The sequence below is a fragment of the Crinia signifera genome, chromosome 19 (genome assembly GCF_055691185.1).
Source record: "Crinia signifera chromosome 19, ASM5569118v1, whole genome shotgun sequence".
NCBI classification, from domain to species: Eukaryota; Metazoa; Chordata; class Amphibia; order Anura; family Myobatrachidae; genus Crinia; species Crinia signifera.
This window is the reverse complement of record NC_139226.1, coordinates 82,937,432-82,957,535: the sequence shown is the minus strand read 5'-3', so window position 1 is coordinate 82,957,535 and position 20,104 is coordinate 82,937,432. Positions and strand designations below refer to the sequence as shown.

General features: G+C 46.4%; 1 protein-coding gene across 2 annotated transcripts; it reads left to right on the top strand.

Moving 5' to 3' along the window:
- The first annotated feature begins 222 nt into the window (after positions 1-222).
- LOC146042683 (olfactory receptor 4B13-like) lies at positions 223-16,347 on the top strand. 2 transcript variants are annotated; one of them, XM_083162818.1, is made up of 3 exons: positions 223-326; positions 1,750-1,842; positions 15,019-16,347. In XM_083162818.1, the coding sequence occupies exons 2-3, from the start codon at positions 1,786-1,788 to the stop codon at positions 15,976-15,978; spliced, it is 1,017 nt and encodes a 338-aa protein (XP_083018944.1). In that variant the 5' UTR covers positions 223-326; positions 1,750-1,785; the 3' UTR covers positions 15,979-16,347. The 2 variants fall into 2 exon arrangements, with proteins under 2 accessions (XP_083018944.1, XP_083018945.1); XM_083162819.1 differs by lacking the exon at positions 223-326 and having other exon boundaries at positions 1,699-1,842.
- Positions 16,348-20,104: the final 3,757 nt, after the last annotated feature.

Sequence of the window (20,104 nt, the reverse complement as noted above, 5' to 3'; positions counted from 1 at the left end):
GGCCACTGCTGTAATCTGTGCTGCTAGGTGATGGATACTGTGCTGTGAGATAGGTGCTCCATCAGAGGCAGAACTGGAAGCAGTGCTAGGGGGCACCAGTCAGAATCTTGCATAGGGCATCAAATTGGTTAGGGCCAGCTCTACTAGTGCCTCCACCAAGCTGTTATTTTGCCTAAATAAGCTAGGGAAAATCTAATATTAATATTTTAGGGTATATGTATATAGTATTCCTTACTTACAAAAATCCCTTCCTTACTTACAAAAAATTCTGTTTAGCATTTTTAGGTTTGTCAAATGAAAATTATGCTCAACGTATTCCACTTATGGTAAGTATATCTTAACATCAGTACATTTACATATAGTTTACTCATTTACTTAACCCACATATTTTGCTAAAGTGTGGTATGATTCACCGACAGTCGGGATCCCGACAGTCATTATCCCGACCTCGGGATCCTGACTGCCTGGTCTCAGATAGTGTGACTAGTGCAACAAAGCCCCTTGCGGGCTCGCTGCGCTCGCCACGCTGCGGGCATGGTGGCGAGCTACGCTCGCAACCTATTCTATTCTCCCTCTATGGGGGTCATGGACCACGAGGGAAAATAGCCGACGGCCGTCGGAAACCCGGCCGTCGGTGTTTTAACAGTCGGGATCCTGACGTTGAGTTAATGACTGTCCGGCACCCATTTTGCTATACAGAGTAACTGCATGCAATTACAATAATTACCTTAATCGTTTTCTTTAAAAAAAAAAATACACAATAACAGGCCAGTTGTATGAATTTACACTAAAATAACATAAATGCAACTGTAATTATTTTGGCACTTAGGGGCTCTTTATACATATGAATATGACGTAGCAGAATATGCTGTCCAGTTTTATAAATATCTCTAAAATTGCGCACACACAAAACATTTTATTTTTAAAAATACAATAAAATTATAACAGCTCCTAGTAGCTGGAGTGATTTTTCTTACATGTGGGATTGGGTTGGATGCAATTCCTACTCCCTGCAATACGTACTCTTGTGAGAATACACTGTAAATATACTTGTGGATACACTGGAAGACACATGCATGTATTGCACGAATTAGGAATTGCATCCAACCCAATCCCACATATATTCTAAGGTACAGTAGGTGGATTTTTTTCACCAGGACGGAAATTACTCTTTCTTAAATTGTGTCAATTTATTACTATTTATATATGTGATAAGAGGCCTTAAAATTCTTCATATAACTTTAAGAAGGGAACCATCTAAAAACAACTACTGTATATCCAAGAAGGAAGAATACTTCTGTTGGAAGTTACCAACATAGAATCCCACTACAATGGTTATTTTTGAGGATAACATAAACTCAGACCTCTATTATAAAATATTTTAAAAATATCTATTTACCCCTGATGAAGTCTCTTGTCAGGGGGAAACGCGTTTGATATGCTACGTCTGTGATTTCAAACAACTGTTAACATAAAAAATCACTCCAGCTACTAGGAGCCATTATAATGTTCTTGTATTTAAAAAAAGTAAATGTTTTACTATACAAATATATCCAATTATTGAATTCTGTTTGTTTGTAAATATGTCACGATTCCATATTAAGTATTGGGGTGCTAACAACACTATTGTATTTGTGATACATATCCTCCACTATGGGTTGCACTCCTGGGAGTTTAGTAACAAAGGAGCCTTTTACACAGGCATATGAAGAATTCAACATTTCTGTTGTATTGAACAATTTTCGTCAGGAAATTCTGGACAAAAATTGTTAAGAGCCGCCCTTAATGGAGGATATTGAAGACTGTTGCTGGTCCGGGAGGGCTCCCAGGTCTTTGGGGCAAGTAAGTAGAGAGCAGGTATTTGTTTTATTATTGAGTGAATATATATATATAGATATATATGTGGCGAAATAAAGCGACACTGGGAGTCTGGTGCAAATTCTGTATTAAAGCATATAAAATACACAGTGTCCGACGTTTCGGGGGACAGCAGCCCCCTTTTTCAAGGTGTGTTCACACACCTTGAAAAAGGGGGCTGCTGTCCCCCGAAACAGCGGACACTGTGTATTGTATATGCTTTAATACAGAATTTTCACCAGACTCCCAGTGCCGCTTCATTTTGCCACTTGTATTCAACTATCCAAGGAGGGAGCAGCTGAGGAATTAGCAGGAGTATACTGTATATACCGGTACTTATGTATTATCTGGGCTCCCATGTTAAATGCACCCCATTTTTTCATACCCCTACTATCCAACTACGCATGGAGTTGATTTTATATAGTGTGGCTAGCGCAGCGAGCCACCGTGCCCGAAGCGTGGCGAGCGGACGCGGTCTCATAAGAAAAACGGGAGCCCAGATATTACATAAGTACCTATATACCTTCTATATATATATCCCTCCTACCTTCATGTCTGTCTATTGTTACCCAGTTTGTTCTATCACTGTCTACAATTGTAAAGCGCAATGTAATTTGCCGTACTATCTATGAAACTGTAAATAAATATATATCCAACAGAAACCACTAAGGAGTTGATCCTATTAACCCTGAAGGGTGCGAGTTGCTGTTCTGGTGCCATTTTAACGATGAAAACAGCACCCGAATTAAGCCTAACTCACACCCTTCGCAGGGTCGAATTCACTGAAAATTGCTTGCACATCTATGGTGGTGCGAGCACTTTTCATCGAATTCGACCTACCGTAAAGTGCGCTCGGTGTTGTGATGATTTACAAGTTGTGAATCATCCACACCGTTCGGGGTTAATAGGATCGACCCCTTTGTCTCATTACTGAAGTTGAGATAACTTGTTCACTGTTTAAAGTAAAATAAATGAGATGAACATGTATCCCTTTTCACTCTTTTTATACTCTAAGTTATTTAAAGTACCATTTATAATACCTTTCCCCATGCTTGCAACTCACTGGGAGATGAGTATAGAAGAGGAGACAGGCACTGCCTCACCTGGGACAGTGGCCCTGATTCTGGTTCATTTGAAAAAGCTAATTCTCTCTCTAATGGACAAAACCATGCTGCACTGCACGTGGGGCAGATAATAACATGTGCAGAAAGATAGTTAGATTTGGGTGAGTTATTTTTTATTTCTGTGCAGGGTAAATACTGGCTTCTTTATTCTTACACTGCAATTTAGATTTCAGTTTGAACACACCGCACCCAAATGTAACTCTCTCTGCACGTGTTACATCTGCCCCACCTGCAGTTAACATGGTTTTGTCCATTAGAGAGAGAATTTGGTTTTGTGAGTGAACCAGAATCAGACCCTGTGTCTCAGGGCACATATTCAGCATAAGAGAAGCTGACACTGCAGCTTCCCTACATGAAGCCAGCAGGCACACTGCTAGATTCCCACTAACAGTAAGGAGGGAGCATATGACAGAGGCTGTTTGACTCCCACTGTGAATGGCTCCCGGGTGACGTGACCCCCTAGCACAGCTCCCTCTTGCACTGGTTCTGAACTTTGGTTACTTTTGAGTAAGGAAGCCTGGATTCCGGCCCGGGAAGGGGGAGGGGGTGCGGTGGTATTTAATGCGCGGGGCTGCGGCGTTATGTAATGCGTGCAGGGGTGTGTGTGTGGCATTATGCAATGCATGCGGGGGGCGGGGGGGGGGGGCTAACCTGCTGCTGCTTATTCCAGTGAGGTGCTGAGTGGCAGCTTAAAGGCCCATGGCCATTTTGGAATTGGGCAAAGTGCTGCGGCTGCTGCCCGCGGCTCAGTCAGCCCAGGGGAAGCACGGCCGGCCCCTTTTTAAAGAGTTTTGGGCCGGCCCACTGGGAGATGGCCCAGTTTCCCGGTGGGCCAATCCACCCCTGCAGTAGCCTAACTGCACTTTATAACTGTTTGGTTTGTTGACATGGAAGAATTTGAAATTACATCATGGTAAATGTGAAAAATACATATTTATAATTCAAAAACATGTAATAATATAACAAACAAACAATAATGAATGAATGAATAATGACTCTTTGATAAAGTCCCCACCTGGGACAAAACACGTTAGTGACCAGGAGGACGGACCCGGTGAACCAATTACCATTGCCTGAGCACTTATTCATGCACTCCATTACTTTTGATTGAGAGGAGGGAGACCACAGAAGCACCTGCAGCCGCTGCGGACATTGATTTCTACTGCCAGCAGAGTGCTTACTACGAGCAGTGTAGAGTTGAGACATTCCACCAGCCAGCTATACTCTTTACATGGAATCAGCTTACTATCCACGGAGGCGCAGACACGGACTCCAGGCCCCCGATTGGTTGACCATCTCCTGTACCTGTTATTGGTAGCTGTTTTATTCAGCTACCACTACTTACCCCAGGTATTCCCAACCACGGTCCTCAAGGCACACCAACAGTGCAGGTTTTGTAGATATCCAGGCTTGAGCACAGGTGACTTAATAAGTATCTGATGGACATCTGTGCTGAAGCCTGGATATAACTAAAACCTGCACTGTTGGTGTGCCTTGAGGACCGTGGTTGGGAATGCCTGACTTACCTTGATGTGGATTATAACAAATTTATCTACCTTAGTCGCTTTTTTTGCCCTACTGTATATAGTTATATGTCCTGTAATGTGGCAATAATATAAGATTTTATTGACCGGTCATTTTTGTTCATTATTGTTTGCTATACAGATAGCGCAGGGCTTGTCTTTGCTGGGGATGGCGGAGGACTCGCCACCCGCCATCCCCCGCCCCGCGCCATCTGTATGTCGGAAGGGGACGCGCGTGCACGAGGTGCACGCGCGTCCCGTTCCGACGGAGCTTTTGCCCGGGTCCCCGCCGGCTTCCCCGGGTCCCCGCCGGTCCACACCGCCCCCCCGCAGCCCCCCGCAGCCCTGCCCGTCTCCCTGAAGCTGGAGACGGGCAGGACTGCACCCGCCGCGCCGCCTCGCCGCCCGGCTATTGAGACGCTCGTGCGTGGGAGACGCACGAGCGTCTCATTCAGCCAGAGCGCCAGATTGCTGGCGGATCGCCAGGGACACGGTCCTGGCGCTCCGCCAGCAATAATAAGCCCTGCTCCATCTGTATTAGATATATACATTTTGTTTGAATTATAAATATATATTTTTCACATTTACCATGGAGTACTGTAGTTTCAAATTCTTCCAAGTCAAACAACCAAACAATTATGAAGCGCAGTTAGACTACTGTTTTGTATTAGTATTGTAATCATTCTCTTTTGTTCTGTCTGCTGCTGTGTTTGAGTAAGCTATTATTACACTACTTCCCCAACTGTTTTTGTAATGTGCATCAAAAAAATAAACGCCCCAGGGCAGTCTTAAATCTCAAAAGTCTGTCTGCTAGGTTTTTCTGTGCTTTTCTTTTGTGCTAGCTATTACATAATAGTCATTAGCTACATTGCTTATTTTTAGGATTTTATACAAAATGAGGGTTTGCCTCACCACTCTGGCAGCTGTACAAAAGGGTCCCTCCCTATACCTCCAAACTTTTCAAATCCCCTAATTGGGACCTGCCACGTCGAATACCTGGCTGGCATTAAATGGGGGCAGTTAATGGGAAGTGGGTGGGGCTTGGGTAAAGGGGTGGGGCCTAGAGCTGCAACCCCCATTGTTATCATTTTCTGGGCATGCTCATCGCTTTTCTAGCGGCTGGGCAGCCCCCTGCTTCTTTACTGCCCTCCCTCTTCCCTGAACTGAAGAGATGCCGTGCACAGAGTAGGGATGGCCATCTAGGGATGGCTTCTAGAGCAGGAACCATCGATGGCTATAAACCATTCTATCTCACACCATCGAGGGTTCCTGCCATCGCTTAGCCGCGCATGCACAGAGCAACGGGGAGGGTCACTGCGGGCAGCCTGCTCAGCCAGGATCCGCGCGCATGCACAGAAGAAACTTTAGCCATCAATCCAGTTTAAGTTTCTTTTGCCCATGCGCGCACCTTCCGGCGGGGCGGGCCGCCCGCAGCGATACCGCTGGACGAAATGACGCTGCGCATGCAGTGCGCATGAGCCCACAACTTTTACCATCGGAAGCAGTCCATCGATGGCATAAATTATTCGACCATCCACTATCAATGCCCAAAACATCGAGCACTAAGTCACAACCATCAATGTTTTGGGAACATCGATAGTCGATGGCCATCCCTATCACAGAGCACAGCAGCAATGATCTCCTGCCCCCCAGGACATTGCCACCCATGGGAGGGACAGCGTTATAGTCTTCTAATAACGGGGCTGTCCCGCTGTAATTGGGACAGATGTAAAGTATGGGTCCCTGTGTTTTCTGCTGGCTGCTTGTTTAACCCCTTCCCGACATATGACGTACATTTACGTCATATGTCGGTTGAGGGGGAATCAAGCCAGCTCACGGAGTGAGCTGGCTTGAAAGAGAGCAGGTAATGGCTGTATATTACAGCCAGGTCCCTGCTCTCACGGCCACGAGCGGCGAGTTCGCAGATCGTGGCCGTTTAACCCTTTAAGCACCGCGGGCAAAGCGACCGCAGTGCTTAAATAGCTGATCGGAGGGGGGGCGCCCCCCTCCGGCGCCGATCGGGGCCCCCCGCAGCGAGATCGGAGGGTGCCGATCGGTTGCCATGGTAGCCAGGGGTCTAATGTAGACCCCTGTGCTGGCCGTGTATGCATACCTATTACATCCTGCCTCAGGCAGGATGTAATAGGAAGTGCATAAAATCACTACGTTCAGCAATAGAGCTCTATGGCTGAACCTAGTACAGGCGATCGCGCCCCCTAGTGGTCAAGTACACTAGGGGGCCATGTAGTAAAAGTAAAAAAAAAAAAAAAAAAAGTTTAAAAATAAAAAAAAAATAAAAAAATATTAAAAGTTCAAATCACCCCCCTTTCCCCATTTCACAAATAAAAATAAATAAAAAATAAAAAAAATAAACATATTTGGTATCGCCGCGTTCCTAAAAGTCCGATCTATTAAAATATAACATTAGTTATCCCGCACGGTTAAAGGCGTAAACGGAAAATAATTCCAAACGCCAAAACTACGTTTTTTGGTCGCATCTCATACCCAAAAAAAAATAACTAAAAGAGATCAGAAAGTCGCCCATATCCCATAATTAAATTAATTAAAAAGTACACTTCAGCCCGCAAAAAATGAGCCCTCACCCAGGTCCGTAGGTGGAAAAATAAAAAAGTTATAAGCCGCAGAACATGGCGACGCAACGCAAATTAGAAAAACCGTAAAAGTTGCGATTTTTTTTTTTAGTGGTAAAACATAACGAAAACTATATAAGTTTGGTATCACCAGAATCGTAACGACCCATAGAATAAAGATAACCCATCATTTTAAACGAACTATGAACTCCAAAAAAACCGTAACCAGCGCAAAATTGTGGAATGGCGTTTTTTTTTTTTTTTACCCCACATTGAATTATTTCCTGATTCCCCAGAATATTATACGGTATAGTAAATGGTACCATTACAAAGTACAACTTGTCCCGCAAAAAAAAAGCCCTCATGTGTCTATATAGCCGGAAAATTAAAAAAGTTACGCTTATTTGAACGCAAGGAGGAAAAAAAAAAAAAAAATTAGCATAAAAGGCAATGTCGGGAAGGGGTTAAGCGTTGGCTCCTTGTATTTTGACAGCAGCTTCTTTATTAGTGAAGGTCAAATGAATACAGCAAGCTCTTTCTCTATCCATGAGAGAGCATCATTTTACTGCTGCCAATCGCTTCTTACTTGGCTTAGTGGGCGTCACTTGCTGCTACTGTGCTTAAGTAGCAAGTAGCAACAGAGTAGGCAGTCATGGGTGCAGTAGTACTGGCTGTAGTGCCAGCAGGGTCTTCTCAATCGGCACTAGCTCTGTCTGCTGTGGCCTATCTGCCAAGCACCGGGTCTATGCAGTGTCTAGAGCTTCTCACTTTAAAGGTGGTGGATAGAGTTCCTACTACAGATTGTCTCTTCAGTGGCACCTCATTTCAGTACAGTCAGCCGTAGCATCTACTACAGTGCCGGTGTAGAGGTATGCCCCGGTGCAGCAGCACCGGGGCGGAAGGGGCAGTGCCACCGCCAGGTGGCGCCGCCCCCTGCAGCCAGGGCCAGTGTACTTGTGTGGTCACTGGCACTGCTGCTGGTTGGTACCTGCTTCCTTGCCTGGGGTGGCCCGGCGCCACCCCATGGAGCCGGAAGCAGACCCTCCAATGACGCCGGGTGTGGGGGCAGTGGTGAGTCCTGGCTTGCCACTCCTGGCTTGCCACGTCACTAGCCCCACCCCCTGGCGCTGGTTTGAACTAACCAGCACCGAGACCGAGGGGCAGAGTTCGGCGACGGAGGAAGAAGCGAGAGGAGAGCCCTGGAGAAGAGAGGAACTGCCGCCGGAAGCCTCGGGAGGCGGCAGCTGTGTGCGCAGGACTGCTACACGCTGCCGCCCGCCGGGCGAAGTACACAGTGCCGGGGACAGTCGGCGAAGACGTCAGAAGCCCGGGCTCAGCGGGGTGCGACGCAAAAGAGCTGGCCCTGGCCCCCGCTGCCCCGGTGAAGACTCCAGGAAGCCCAGAGGTGGTGGGAAGCATCCCACCTCTGGTGAAGACAGACCACCCACGTGGCTGGACCAGGCTTGGTCCAGCAGAAGCCCCTAGGACGGGTAAGTCCATATGTGGGTCCCCTCCCTAGACCACCATGTGTTTGGGCAGTAGGCCCGTGGGCCCAATTCAGGCACTAGGCCTGTGTGCAGTAGTCGGGCAGAAGGCCCATGGGCATCAAGGGACTGTATAGTTGGGCACTAGACCCATGTGTGTTTTGGGGATTAGACCCTCAGGGTTCGGGCTGTTGGGCATTAGGCCCAGTTGTGTGGCCCATATAGTCGGGTCTTAGGCCAAGTGCTGTGTTGGGCATTAGGCCCGTAGGTTGGTGCTGCTGGGCATCAGGCCCGTTTGTGTTGCTGGGCATCAGGCCCACCTGCTGCTGGGCATAATGCCCCTGTAGTGCATGAGGCCCAGACCCTCCTGTGGCCCTGTGCAGATTGTGTTCTTTTCAGGTTGTGCGTGCGTTAGGCCGCAGGTTGCGCGGCGCTAGGCCGTGGCATCGGAAGATCCGGCGCTAGGTCGCAGGTTGCGCGGGCGTTAGGCGCCAGGTTGCACGACGCTAGGCCGTGGCATCGGAAGATCCGTCACTAGGTCGTAGGTTGCGCGGGCGTTAGGCGCCAGGTTGCGCAACGCTAGGCTGTGGCATCTAAGGATCCAGCGCTAGGTTGGAGTTACGTAAGATGGCTTCAGGCCACAGGTTGCGTGGGCGTTAAGCCGCAGGCGCTTTGGCGTATTGCCCTGCCCTAGGGAGCAGGAGGTCCCATGAGTTCATTTTCAGGTGCCGGTATCCGCATCGGAAGCGTGACGGAAGACCAGTAGACGACTGGTGAGTAGAAATTGTGTTGCATCTGTTGTTGTGTTGTTTGCGCTCCTTCCCCTCCTCGGAGCGTTCCCCCACCCGAGTTACACCTGCCGTGTTCCACAAGCGGGTGTAACCGGTCTGAGGCCAATAGTGCCTGTGATGAGCATCCCCTCCCCCCCCCAGGGGGATTCCCCTCCCCTGTTTCCCTTACAGGTGCAGTCGCTTCGGAAACCAGTGGAGCAAGAGGAAGGTACCGGGACCATTGTCCCGAAGGTGAGAGAAAGAGCGCAGCGAGGTGAGTACGCACAGCGAGCGTCAGTGTAGGCCACGCCCCGTGCCTCTTACACCGGGATGATCCTTCAGCAGCACTTTTCTTCAGAGCAGCAGCAGCTGGGGCTTCTACTACAGGCTGCGGCCAGGGCTGTTTCTATACAATTTGTCTCCTAGTGCGACCAAATAAAAATGCCCCCCCCCCCCCCATACACAATTTGAAAGATTTGGTGCGCCCACCTGCAGCACATGCCCCCCAAAAGGGGTGTGGCTTAAAGCAAGTAGTGTGGCCTAGTTATAAGGAGTGTGGTTTAGCAAGAACACCTTACACTCCACTTTTGCAACCTGCATGACCAGCCATTGGTTACCGCAGGAATGGACGTTGTCCTCCAATGCTTAAATTCTATGGCGGAAGGCCACATATAAAAAAAAAGGGCCAGTGACCCAGTAGCCCTCACAAATCAAGCCCAAACAATGACAGGCTACTTGAATAGTTTATACACTGTTTATCTGTAATGCCTATTACACATTATGCCCCACACCATGATGCCAATTACACATTATGTCCCACACCCTGATGCCCATTACACATTATGCCATCCACTGAGATGCCCATAACACATTATGCTGCAGACCATGATGCCCATTACACATTATGCCCCAAAGCGTGATGCCCATTACACATTATACCTCACACCGTGATTCCCATTCTACATTATGCCGCACACCGGGATGCCCATTACACACTATTCCCCACAAAGTGATGCCCATTACATTTTATACACACCGTAGTGCCTATTAATTATTATGCCACATAAGTGGCACTTACCTAAATGCTCTTTGCCAGGGGTTTCGTGCTCAATGCCAGGGTTTCATTCTCCTTGCCAGGGGTTACATGCTCGAGGCCAGGGGTGTTCAATACTCATTGCCACAGTGGATTATATGATTGTTGCCATGGGGGAATATATCCTACTGTATATCCCCAGACCCCTAAGTCCACCAGCTGGTAGCACTACCAAAAGTTACTGTGCATAGTAATGGGGACAGTAAGGCACAGTGATGGGCAACCCAGCTGTATCAGAGTAGGTCTGTGGCAAATGTCACACCGGTTCACTGACCAATTGGAGCTTGTGGTTCAGCAGCCAATCAAAATCCACTACTGCCTGATTGGATTGCGAGCCGGCGCAACATTTGAAATAGCCATAGACCTGCTCTAATACAGCTGGGTTGCCCACCACTCTGCCAGGATATTCCATCACAGCAAGCACACTGCTCTTCCCGGCTATCCCCATAAGCAAGCGCACAGTAAATTTGTCAGGGCGCTGACAGCAATAGAGAAGACACTGTCAGCGCCCTGATTACTACGGTGCCTTATTTTTCTGCATAGCCGGCATAACGGTTCGGCCATCCCTGCACACTGCACTACATCCCCCTACACACTGCCCCATACCACTACAGTAATGCTACACTACATCCCCCTACACACTGCACTATACCACTACACTACATCCCCTGCACACTGAACTATGCCACTACAGTAATGCTACATTACATCTCCCTACATGCTGCATTACTGTATATCACTACACTACATGCTACCCTATATCCCTATACACTACCACTACATGCTACACTACAAATGGAGCACCTCTCAGACAGTGCTGGGGCTCGCCAGAATGCTCTCGCTGGCAAACGCCGGCGGAGAGATGCTCCATCTGACTAGGACGCGCGAGCATCTCACGCGCACGCGCGTCCCAGTTTTCGGGTGACGGGGGACGTGAACCCTGCCCATCTCCACTTCAGGAAAATGGGGGTGTGCGCCGAGGTGGTGGGGACCAACAGGGAGCTCTGTCTGAAGGGGACTTACGTGCGTCTCATGTCCACGCGTCCCCTTCCGACAGCTGCCGATCCGACCACCAGACCCCCACTGAATGACCACAGCTCCATCTGTACATCGCCCTACAAACTGCATGCATAGGGTGACAAGATAGAGCATCCTTATCCCTGGTCCTTATAGCAGAGCTTCACAGGGGAGATGGACTCTTGAATTGTGGTCGGATCTTCAAACTGCTGCTTGCTGGAGTTATCCAGCAGCACCAACCCCCTACCCACGGTGGGACCTGCTAGTAAAGTGAGGCATACTTGCCTACCTGACCCTCTCCATGAGGAAGAAAATGCTCTGTTCCTGGACTTCCCTGGTAATGTATGATTGCCATCACCTGTGGTGAAACACCTTTCTTTTCAATCAACTAGCTCCCCACAGGTGATGGCAATCATACATCACCAGGGAAGTCCAGGAACAGAGCATTTTCTCCCTCATGGAGAGGGTCAGGTAGGCAAGTATGTAGTGAGGCTGTTCGAGGTAAGAGAGCGACATTGGGAGCCACACCCCTCTGCAGCTACTGCCAGCAGGGTGGTAGAGCGGGCAGAAGAAAGAGCTGCAGCCATGCTAGCTCCATCGCGGCTGCGGCTGGCTGTATGTAGAGTGACAGTGACTCACTCAACTCCAGCAGCTCCCTCATTGGTCTGGCACTCTACACACATGCGTACCTAGCATATTCGTCGGTCCGGGCCCGGGGGGAGCTGGCACCCCAGTAGTGAGGCAGACCAGTGTTTAATCCCTGAGGTGCACAAACAGTGGTCAGAGAAATCTGAGAGGTATTGAGAATTGCAATAGTGGTATTGGCAACAATGTACAATAGTTTAAAGACACAAGTTTGAACAGGATACGTATCAGTTTTTGAGACAGGCAATTTTATCCCACCGTTTGGATGCCCAATCGGATCTGATTCCTAGTGGTGGAGCTGCTGATACGATTAATCATATAAACAGCTCCACCACTAGGAATCAGATCCGATTGGGCATCCAAACGGTGGGATAAAATTGCCTGTCTCAAAAACTGTTTTTCCTGTTCAGACTTGTGTCTTTAAACTATTGTACATTGTTGCCAATACCACTACTGCAATTCTCAATACCTCTCAGATTTCTCTGACCACTGTTTGTGCAACTCAGGGATTAAACATTTAGTACCGTCCCTCTATGAACACACTCCGACAGGGGGCACATTCTCTACTTACAGCCATCACGGCTCTCTATTTATTGAGGTGAGCACTGCCAGATTATTACTCTCAACCTCCATCCAATGTACCACTATGATGGAGGGTAGTAGAAGGGTCTGGGTTTTGCAATAACCTCACTACTCTACATCTTTATATATCGTTGCTCTCTCATCCGGAGTCAGATTGGACCCTCCCTGCAATACCTAGCGTAACAGGTTGTGGCCTCTTCTTGTCTCTGGAAAGCAGAAGTGACACTTGGTCCCGAATGTTATTCCTGCGTCTTTCCACCCAATAAAGTATACGACCATACATTACTGTGCCGCCTGATCTCGTCCGATCTCAGCAGCTAAACAGTAATTGGCCAGATCAGTACCTATCGGGGGACTGATAGGGAATATCTGGTGCCGTATGAATTAAGGTGAACCCGAAACACCAGGTACCACAGGAGGAACCACTCTCTGTCCTTTCACTGTGTTATACTGTACTAAGTGGTCCACAGCACTGCACCCATAATTGTTGTGAATTCCAAAATTGTTGTGAATTCCATTATTATTATTTTTTTCACTTGATTGACCCAGCGGGGGGGTTGGTCCCCAAGGTGAAAACATTTTCGCCCATTCACTGTGTTTCATTGTGATGTAATGTTATTTATTATGATTTATCGTATAATCAATTCAACATACTTCTTGTTTATGACGTATGATTTCTGACACCTTATCTTGACGCCCATATATTTTAAGTGAACATAAATAAAAGTTAAATATTAATTCAATTACTATTCAATTTTCACTATATAAAAAGAGTGCCCCAAAAACCAATATTGTTCTTCCTTTGTCCCCCTTGGGACACTCTCTTTCCAATCAGCTTTACTGCTGAACCTCTTGGGAGCACCACCAACCCAGCACCATTGATATTAGCAGTCATTATTGGTCGTATGTTGGTATACCAATTATACTTTTCCCTGTATTAACAATAGATGTGTTTGCTTGTGACGATCCACCCCCTTCTTTCGAATCTCTCGAGACCTAATACTGATTAGCAGCTGGGGTCGTGTGATGACTCCAGATGGTTCCAACAACACATTAACTAAACTTAGGCATACAGGGCCATCTTTTCGTATGGGCTTAATGGGCACTTGCCCAGGGACCCCAGGTGTATATGGCCCTATTCTGATAGCTGAGGATCCCCTTTTTCCAGGGATACCAGATTTTTTAAAATCAGCCATGGGGAACTGGAGATATCCAACTTCAAAGCAGCAGCCCACATCCGACCTGTTAATTGCAATTCCCAGTCACATTTCTCAGGTGAGTCTTTCTGTCGACACTAGAGGCTTGTCTCTATCATGCCCAGAACCAGAGATATCAGCCTTCCAGCAGCCGGTCCCTGCTCCAGCTCCAAACGTTTTGTGTACAGTTTTATATTTTTGTCAATGGATTGTTCTGGCTCCTGATCACTGATCCCCAAGTTCCCAGCACCTCCTGAAAGTTGGGACTCTAGGTTTTTATATTATTGAAGGTTAAGAAATCTATTTTCTAGATAATGGCGATATCTGCACTCAAACAAGCTGCTCTTCCACCGGAAAATGACGAATGTTAAGCCCACTCCATTATCCAACCCTCCCCTGCATACCTCCCTTAAAGTCATTTACAAGGGACCCTTCATTCAGTTCAGTGCCCCCTTCCACACGTTAGTGTTCACCCTCCCACACCTGTGCAGTAAAGGAGTAATTAGCAGAAGTTACTGCTCCAGGTCCTACATGTTGAATGGAAGATAGAGCACCCCCTGCCACCCGTAGGACATCAAAGCTGCTGCTGATAGCACCCCCCACCCCTAGGAGGGGAGGATGGGTAAGGGTCCCAGTGCACTGCTTTGCCCAGGGGCCCACACTGCTGTTAAGACGGCCCTGTATACAGCAACCTACTACTTCCTCAAAGGTATATATATGTATACATTTCTTCCACACTATGATAAAAATATATACATATGTAAACTTACTGTATGAATAGTTTACAGTAGTGTTTTTTAAGCATACAACATGTTTAACCCATTTTCAAGCAGTGGGGTGGCGATTATGACACCATTACAAACTACTTACCCAGATTTCAAAAATGTCCCCTTCATATCTCCTGGATTAGAGCACTTAAAAGTTGACAACTATGGAAAAGGCCATCTGGTTGATGTGGCAAAGTTGCAGGGCTGGCTGGTTTGTCTTGGCTTTATCATATTACCAAATGTTTAATTTGTTATACATAGCAGCCATCAGTACATATGAAAGGATGATTTATGTATGAAAGAATAAATAAAAAGAGCTATATACATTTCTCTAACCAATGTTTAATGAGATTCTATATTGTTTTCTAGCAAAAGATAAACAAAAAGAAGATGAATTCTACAAACCAACGCAACATTCTGGAATTTACCCTCCTTGGCCTGGCCAGCTTCCCTAGACTGAGTATCACATTGTTCATTCTCTTGCTCATTGTCTACATTCTGATTCTCTTTGGGAATCTACTGATCATAGTAACGGTACATTTCGAGACCCGTCTCGATTCCCCTATGTATTATTTCCTTAGCAAGTTATCTGTTGTAGACCTGTGCTATGCAACAGTGACTGTTCCCAAAATGTTAGTTGATTTTCTTACAAAGAGAAACACCATCTCCCCCAATGCCTGTATTACACAGCTGTTTTTTTTACACTTCTTTGCAGGAACAGAGTGCATCCTTCTTACAGTAATGGCGTATGACCGCTATGTTGCCATATGTAACCCACTACGGTATTCTAGTATTATAAACAAAACTGCCTGTCACTTGCTTGAAGCAGTTTGCTGGGCTGCAAGTTTCATTCACTCCATTATCCAGACAATCTTAATCTGTCAATTGAAGTTTTGTGGCCCAAAGAGAATAGACCATTTTTTCTGTGATATACATCCATTGTCTGTATTAGCCTGCTCAGATATTTTTCTTATTGAAATAGTATTTGTTGCAAACAGTGGGATGATCGCTGCAGTTGGTTTTATTGTGTTGCTTATATCTTACATGGGAATTATCAACACCATACTAAAAACTCGTTCTGAGGAAGGGCTGGGAAAAGCATTTTCCACATGTGCCTCTCATCTAATTGTAGTCACTCTCTTTTTTGGACCTTCTGTTTTCATCTATTTGAGACCCACAGTATCATATGCAGCAGATAAATTGGTGTCAATATTTTATACAGTTGTAACGCCCCTTTTAAATCCTATTATTTATACTCTAAGAAACAAAGAGGTAAAAACAGCCATCAGATCATTCCTGGGCAAACACATATTTAGGAGAAAAGAATAATAATATCAAGCTTCAAATGTTGAACACTATCGACTTTTAATTTAATAATCCCAATAAACAGGTAAAATACATGCAGCAAAATGACATGATAGTTTTATAGTTTCTTTCTAGATCCAAATAAACCCTGACAGTTCTAATTAAAGCGTGCCCCCAAACAAAGGCCCTTATTCAGATCTGATCGCAGTACAAATTTGATTGGAAAATGGGCAAAACCATGTGCAGTGCAGGTGGGGCAGATGTAACATGTGCAGAGAGAGTTAGATTTGTGCGAGTTATTTTGCTTCTGTGCAGGATAAATACTGACTGCATTATGTTTACACTGCAATTTAGATTTCAGTTTCAACACACCCCACCCAAATTTAACTCTCTCTGCACATGTTACACCTGGCAGTGGCATAGATACAGTAAGGCAGCCCCCGCTGCTGCTTGGAGGAGCGGGGGCTGCGTGGGCGCCGAGTGTCGGCACACTGAGTGAGTGTGACAGACGATAATCAGTGAGTCTGGCACACTACACTACATAAAGATGCGTCTGACTGCCACCTGCCGCTACCCGTGCGCTCGCTGATCACGGGCAAGTCGGCGTGGGGGTGGCCATGACAGCGTGTATGTCACTCAAAAAAAAACCTTCTCCCCCCTCCCCACTCATGATCTTGGCTGCTGCCTGTAGCCGGAGGTAACAAAAATGGCTGCCCTATAGGGCTACAAAAAGATGGCCGCCATCCTCCAATCAGCAGCCAAAGTTTCCTTTCATAGAAACACTAGAGCCGGGTAGAGAGAGTAAAAGGGGGCGGAGCCTAATGGAGGAGAGCTCTGTGCTGGCCAGAGGAGCTGAAGGATGAAGTTTTGATGAACCCCAGGAGCCTAAGGCTGGGATGAGAGACACATAGGTCAGGGGTGAAGATACTCCAGAGAAGACCCTGCTGCATGCCTACTCCACCTTTTCATTAATCAAGTAAGTGTCTTGGGGGAGGGGAGAGATTATCTATCTATCTATCTATCTATCTATCTATCTATCATCACACAATATATGTGTCAGTGTGACATATAAAAACTTTGCGGGTGTGGGGTGTCATTTTGCTTAGAATATGTGTGGACTATGGGCGGAATTCAGGATACATACAGATGGCCGGCATTTGGGATGCCGGCAGTCAGAATACCGACACCAGCATCCCAAAGGAGGGAATCCTGTCCCCCACAGTCTAATTCTTCCCCTAACCCCTGTAGAGAGACTATAGGTATATTTACTTTGGTACTCTTTACCTAGAAGGGCGCCAGCGATTGAAATCGCGGGCGTCGGGGGTAAAAATCGCGGTCATCGCGGGTAAATCGGGATGCCCGCGATGCCCGCGATGACCGCGATTTTCCCATAGGGAACAATGTTAAAAAGGCTAATTGACCGCGATTTTACTGTTAAATGCCTCAATGGACCCGATTTGGCCCTAGGAATCAATGTTAAATGGGCCACAGAGCCCAAATAGGCACAATTAACCCTTAAATGTCCCCCCCAATTTTTAACGCCACCCCACGATCCACGCCAACCCGAAGCGTGGCGAGCGCAGCGACCTTTTCATGCCCTACTATCCACTAGGGCGTGGAGTGAGAATAGAATAGTGTGGCGAGCGCAGCGAGCCACCGAGCCCGAAGCGTGGCGAGCGCAGCGAGCCCCGCGATGGGACGCGGATACCTTCACAGGTAGACGCGTCCCCTCGCGGGCTTCACAGGTGTCGGCGTCGCCACGGACACCTGTGAAGCCCGCGAGGGGACGCGTATAACTGTGAAGGTATCCGCGTCCCCTCGCGGGGCTCGCTGCGCTCGCCACGCTTCGGGCTCGGTGGCTCGCTGCGCTCGCCAAACTATTATATTCTCACTCCACGCCCTAGTGGATAGTAGGGCATGAAAAGGTCGGAGGACGCGTACCGCCGCCCCTCGCGGGCTCGCTGCGCTCGCCACGCTTCGGGTTGGCGTGGATCGTGGAGTGGCGTTAAAAATTTGGGGGGACATTTAAGGGTTAATGGGCTCTGTGGCCCATTTAACATTGATTCCTATGGCCAAATCGGGTCCATTGAGCCATTTAACAGTAAAATCGGGTCCATCGCGACTTTTAACATTGATTCCTATGGCCAAATCGGGTCCATTGAGCCATTTAACAGTAAAATCGGGTCCATCGCGACTTTTAACATTGATTCCTATGGGAAATCGGGAGCATCGCGTCGCGGGCATCGCGGGTACATTTATGGCCGGCCGCGACGCGACCGACACGATTTCCATGTTTAACATGGGTTTCAATGGGAAATCGCGGGCATCGCGTCGGTCGCGTCGCGGCCAGACATAAATGTACCCGCGATGACCGCGACGGGCGCCCAACTAGGTAAAGAGTAACTTTACTTTTTTTTCAATTTCTTCAAAGCTGCACCATCTCTGGTGCTTTTTAGCTTCTTCATTTAAAGGGGAAATTATAATAAAAACAATCATTAATCTTAAATATATAGTTGGTCCTTTATATCCAGAAGCTAGAAAGAAGGTGGCTCTGAAAAAAATATTGCATAATAAATTTACACCTGAATGTGAAAAAAATGTTCTATATGTATATACAGTTGACACTATCTACAGTGTATAAAGTGTTCCGCTTTCTAGAGCCAAATAAATTAGCTAAAAATGTGCTGCTATAGAAAGTGACCTAAGGCAACGTTGAACTAGATGGACGCAAGGTTGAACTAGATGGATGCAATTATTTATTCAGTCTCACCTACTATGTAACTATGTAACTACTGTATGTAAGGCAAATACCAACGAGAAAAAAAGATCCTGATCCGACCAATTTTTTTCACACAATACGCAAAACAGACCTTATTCAAAGTTGGACACAAGTTGCATCTACGCACAAATATATAATGCGTCCAGAAAAGAAATAGCCTTTTGCTACCAAATCAAAGTTGTCAGAAAAGCAATATGGAATCAAGAGGAAAAGAAGATTCTGTTAATTTCTGGGTACCCTCTTTCCTACAACAAAATTCATTTTGATTTTTTTCAATTTTTCTGTGCTAAAATTGGAATCTTCCTTAAATACAATATCTTATTTATATTTTGGAGTAGAATATGTGTATCTCCTTTACTTATGATAGTATGTGCCTTACAATAAGGCTAATCAATGTGAAATCTAAAGATAAAATCATACCATTTATTAGAATGTGCTGTAAAGAATAGAAAATGAGTCATATAGAATATTGAAACCATTCATAGTGTGCTGTTATTGTTTTCGATATTATACCCCCAAACAGGGGTTAACTTATTCAGAATAAGAGTTAACGTGCATAACAGGGTGCCCAACGTGATATTCACTCCTGACTTATCTCTGAATTGATTTGTAGTATATGAAGCGGATTACACTTTCAGTGCATAATGATATTGCGGGGGGGGGGGGGGGGGGGGGTAATTTCATTAAACTTATTTATTTTTTGGAGTAGGATATGTGGGGGGGGGGGGCGCTATAAAATTTTATGAGATTCCTCTTATAACTTCTAGATGGTATATTAAAATCATTAAATGTTTGTTATGTTTCCCAAAGAGGTAAAGGTGATTATATTTTAATTCTGTATGTAGCAGTTTATCAGTCAGTATCTACTGTTAAGGCCCCCATACACTTGTCCGACTTGTCCTAAGGACAAGTCGGACCCAATTTCCCTGGGTGCCAGATGACTCACCAAGAGTGGCGATTCCAACGGTCGTTTCTCCAACATCAAAATCCTGCCTGTAAGGAGCCCGACAGTTGGAATCCTGACTTACAGGGGCAATTTTCGCTCATGGGTGCAGCCACACACATCCCACCCCATATAGGCTAATTTGAACCTTTTATAAAATACTTTGACTCTATGATAGAGTGGTTATCTTTGCCCTGGCTACAAGAGGTACATGTGAGAATGTTATTTTGGCACACATTGCAAAGATCAGGGGCGGCATTTGGTTTAGTATGAATTGGGACATTGGCCTAAATGCAAGTTGTAAATGGCTTCTTTGGCTCATATATGTTGGGAATGTAGTAAAATCCACAAGTGCTCCAATTTATGAATTATGGACCCTTTGGCCATTTTGCAGTAAATTTGATGCTTGGGTATTTGGTCCTTGTAAG

Bases quoted from the DNA above. Each gene is read 5' to 3' on its own strand.
- LOC146042683 (XM_083162818.1), top strand. From the start codon at position 1,786: ATGGAGGATATTGAAGACTGTTGCTGGTCCGGGAGGGCTCCCAGGTCT. The intron at 1,843-15,018 runs GTAAGTAGAGAG...ATTGTTTTCTAG, and splicing joins CTCCCAGGTCTTTGGGGCAA to CAAAAGATAAACAAAAAGAA.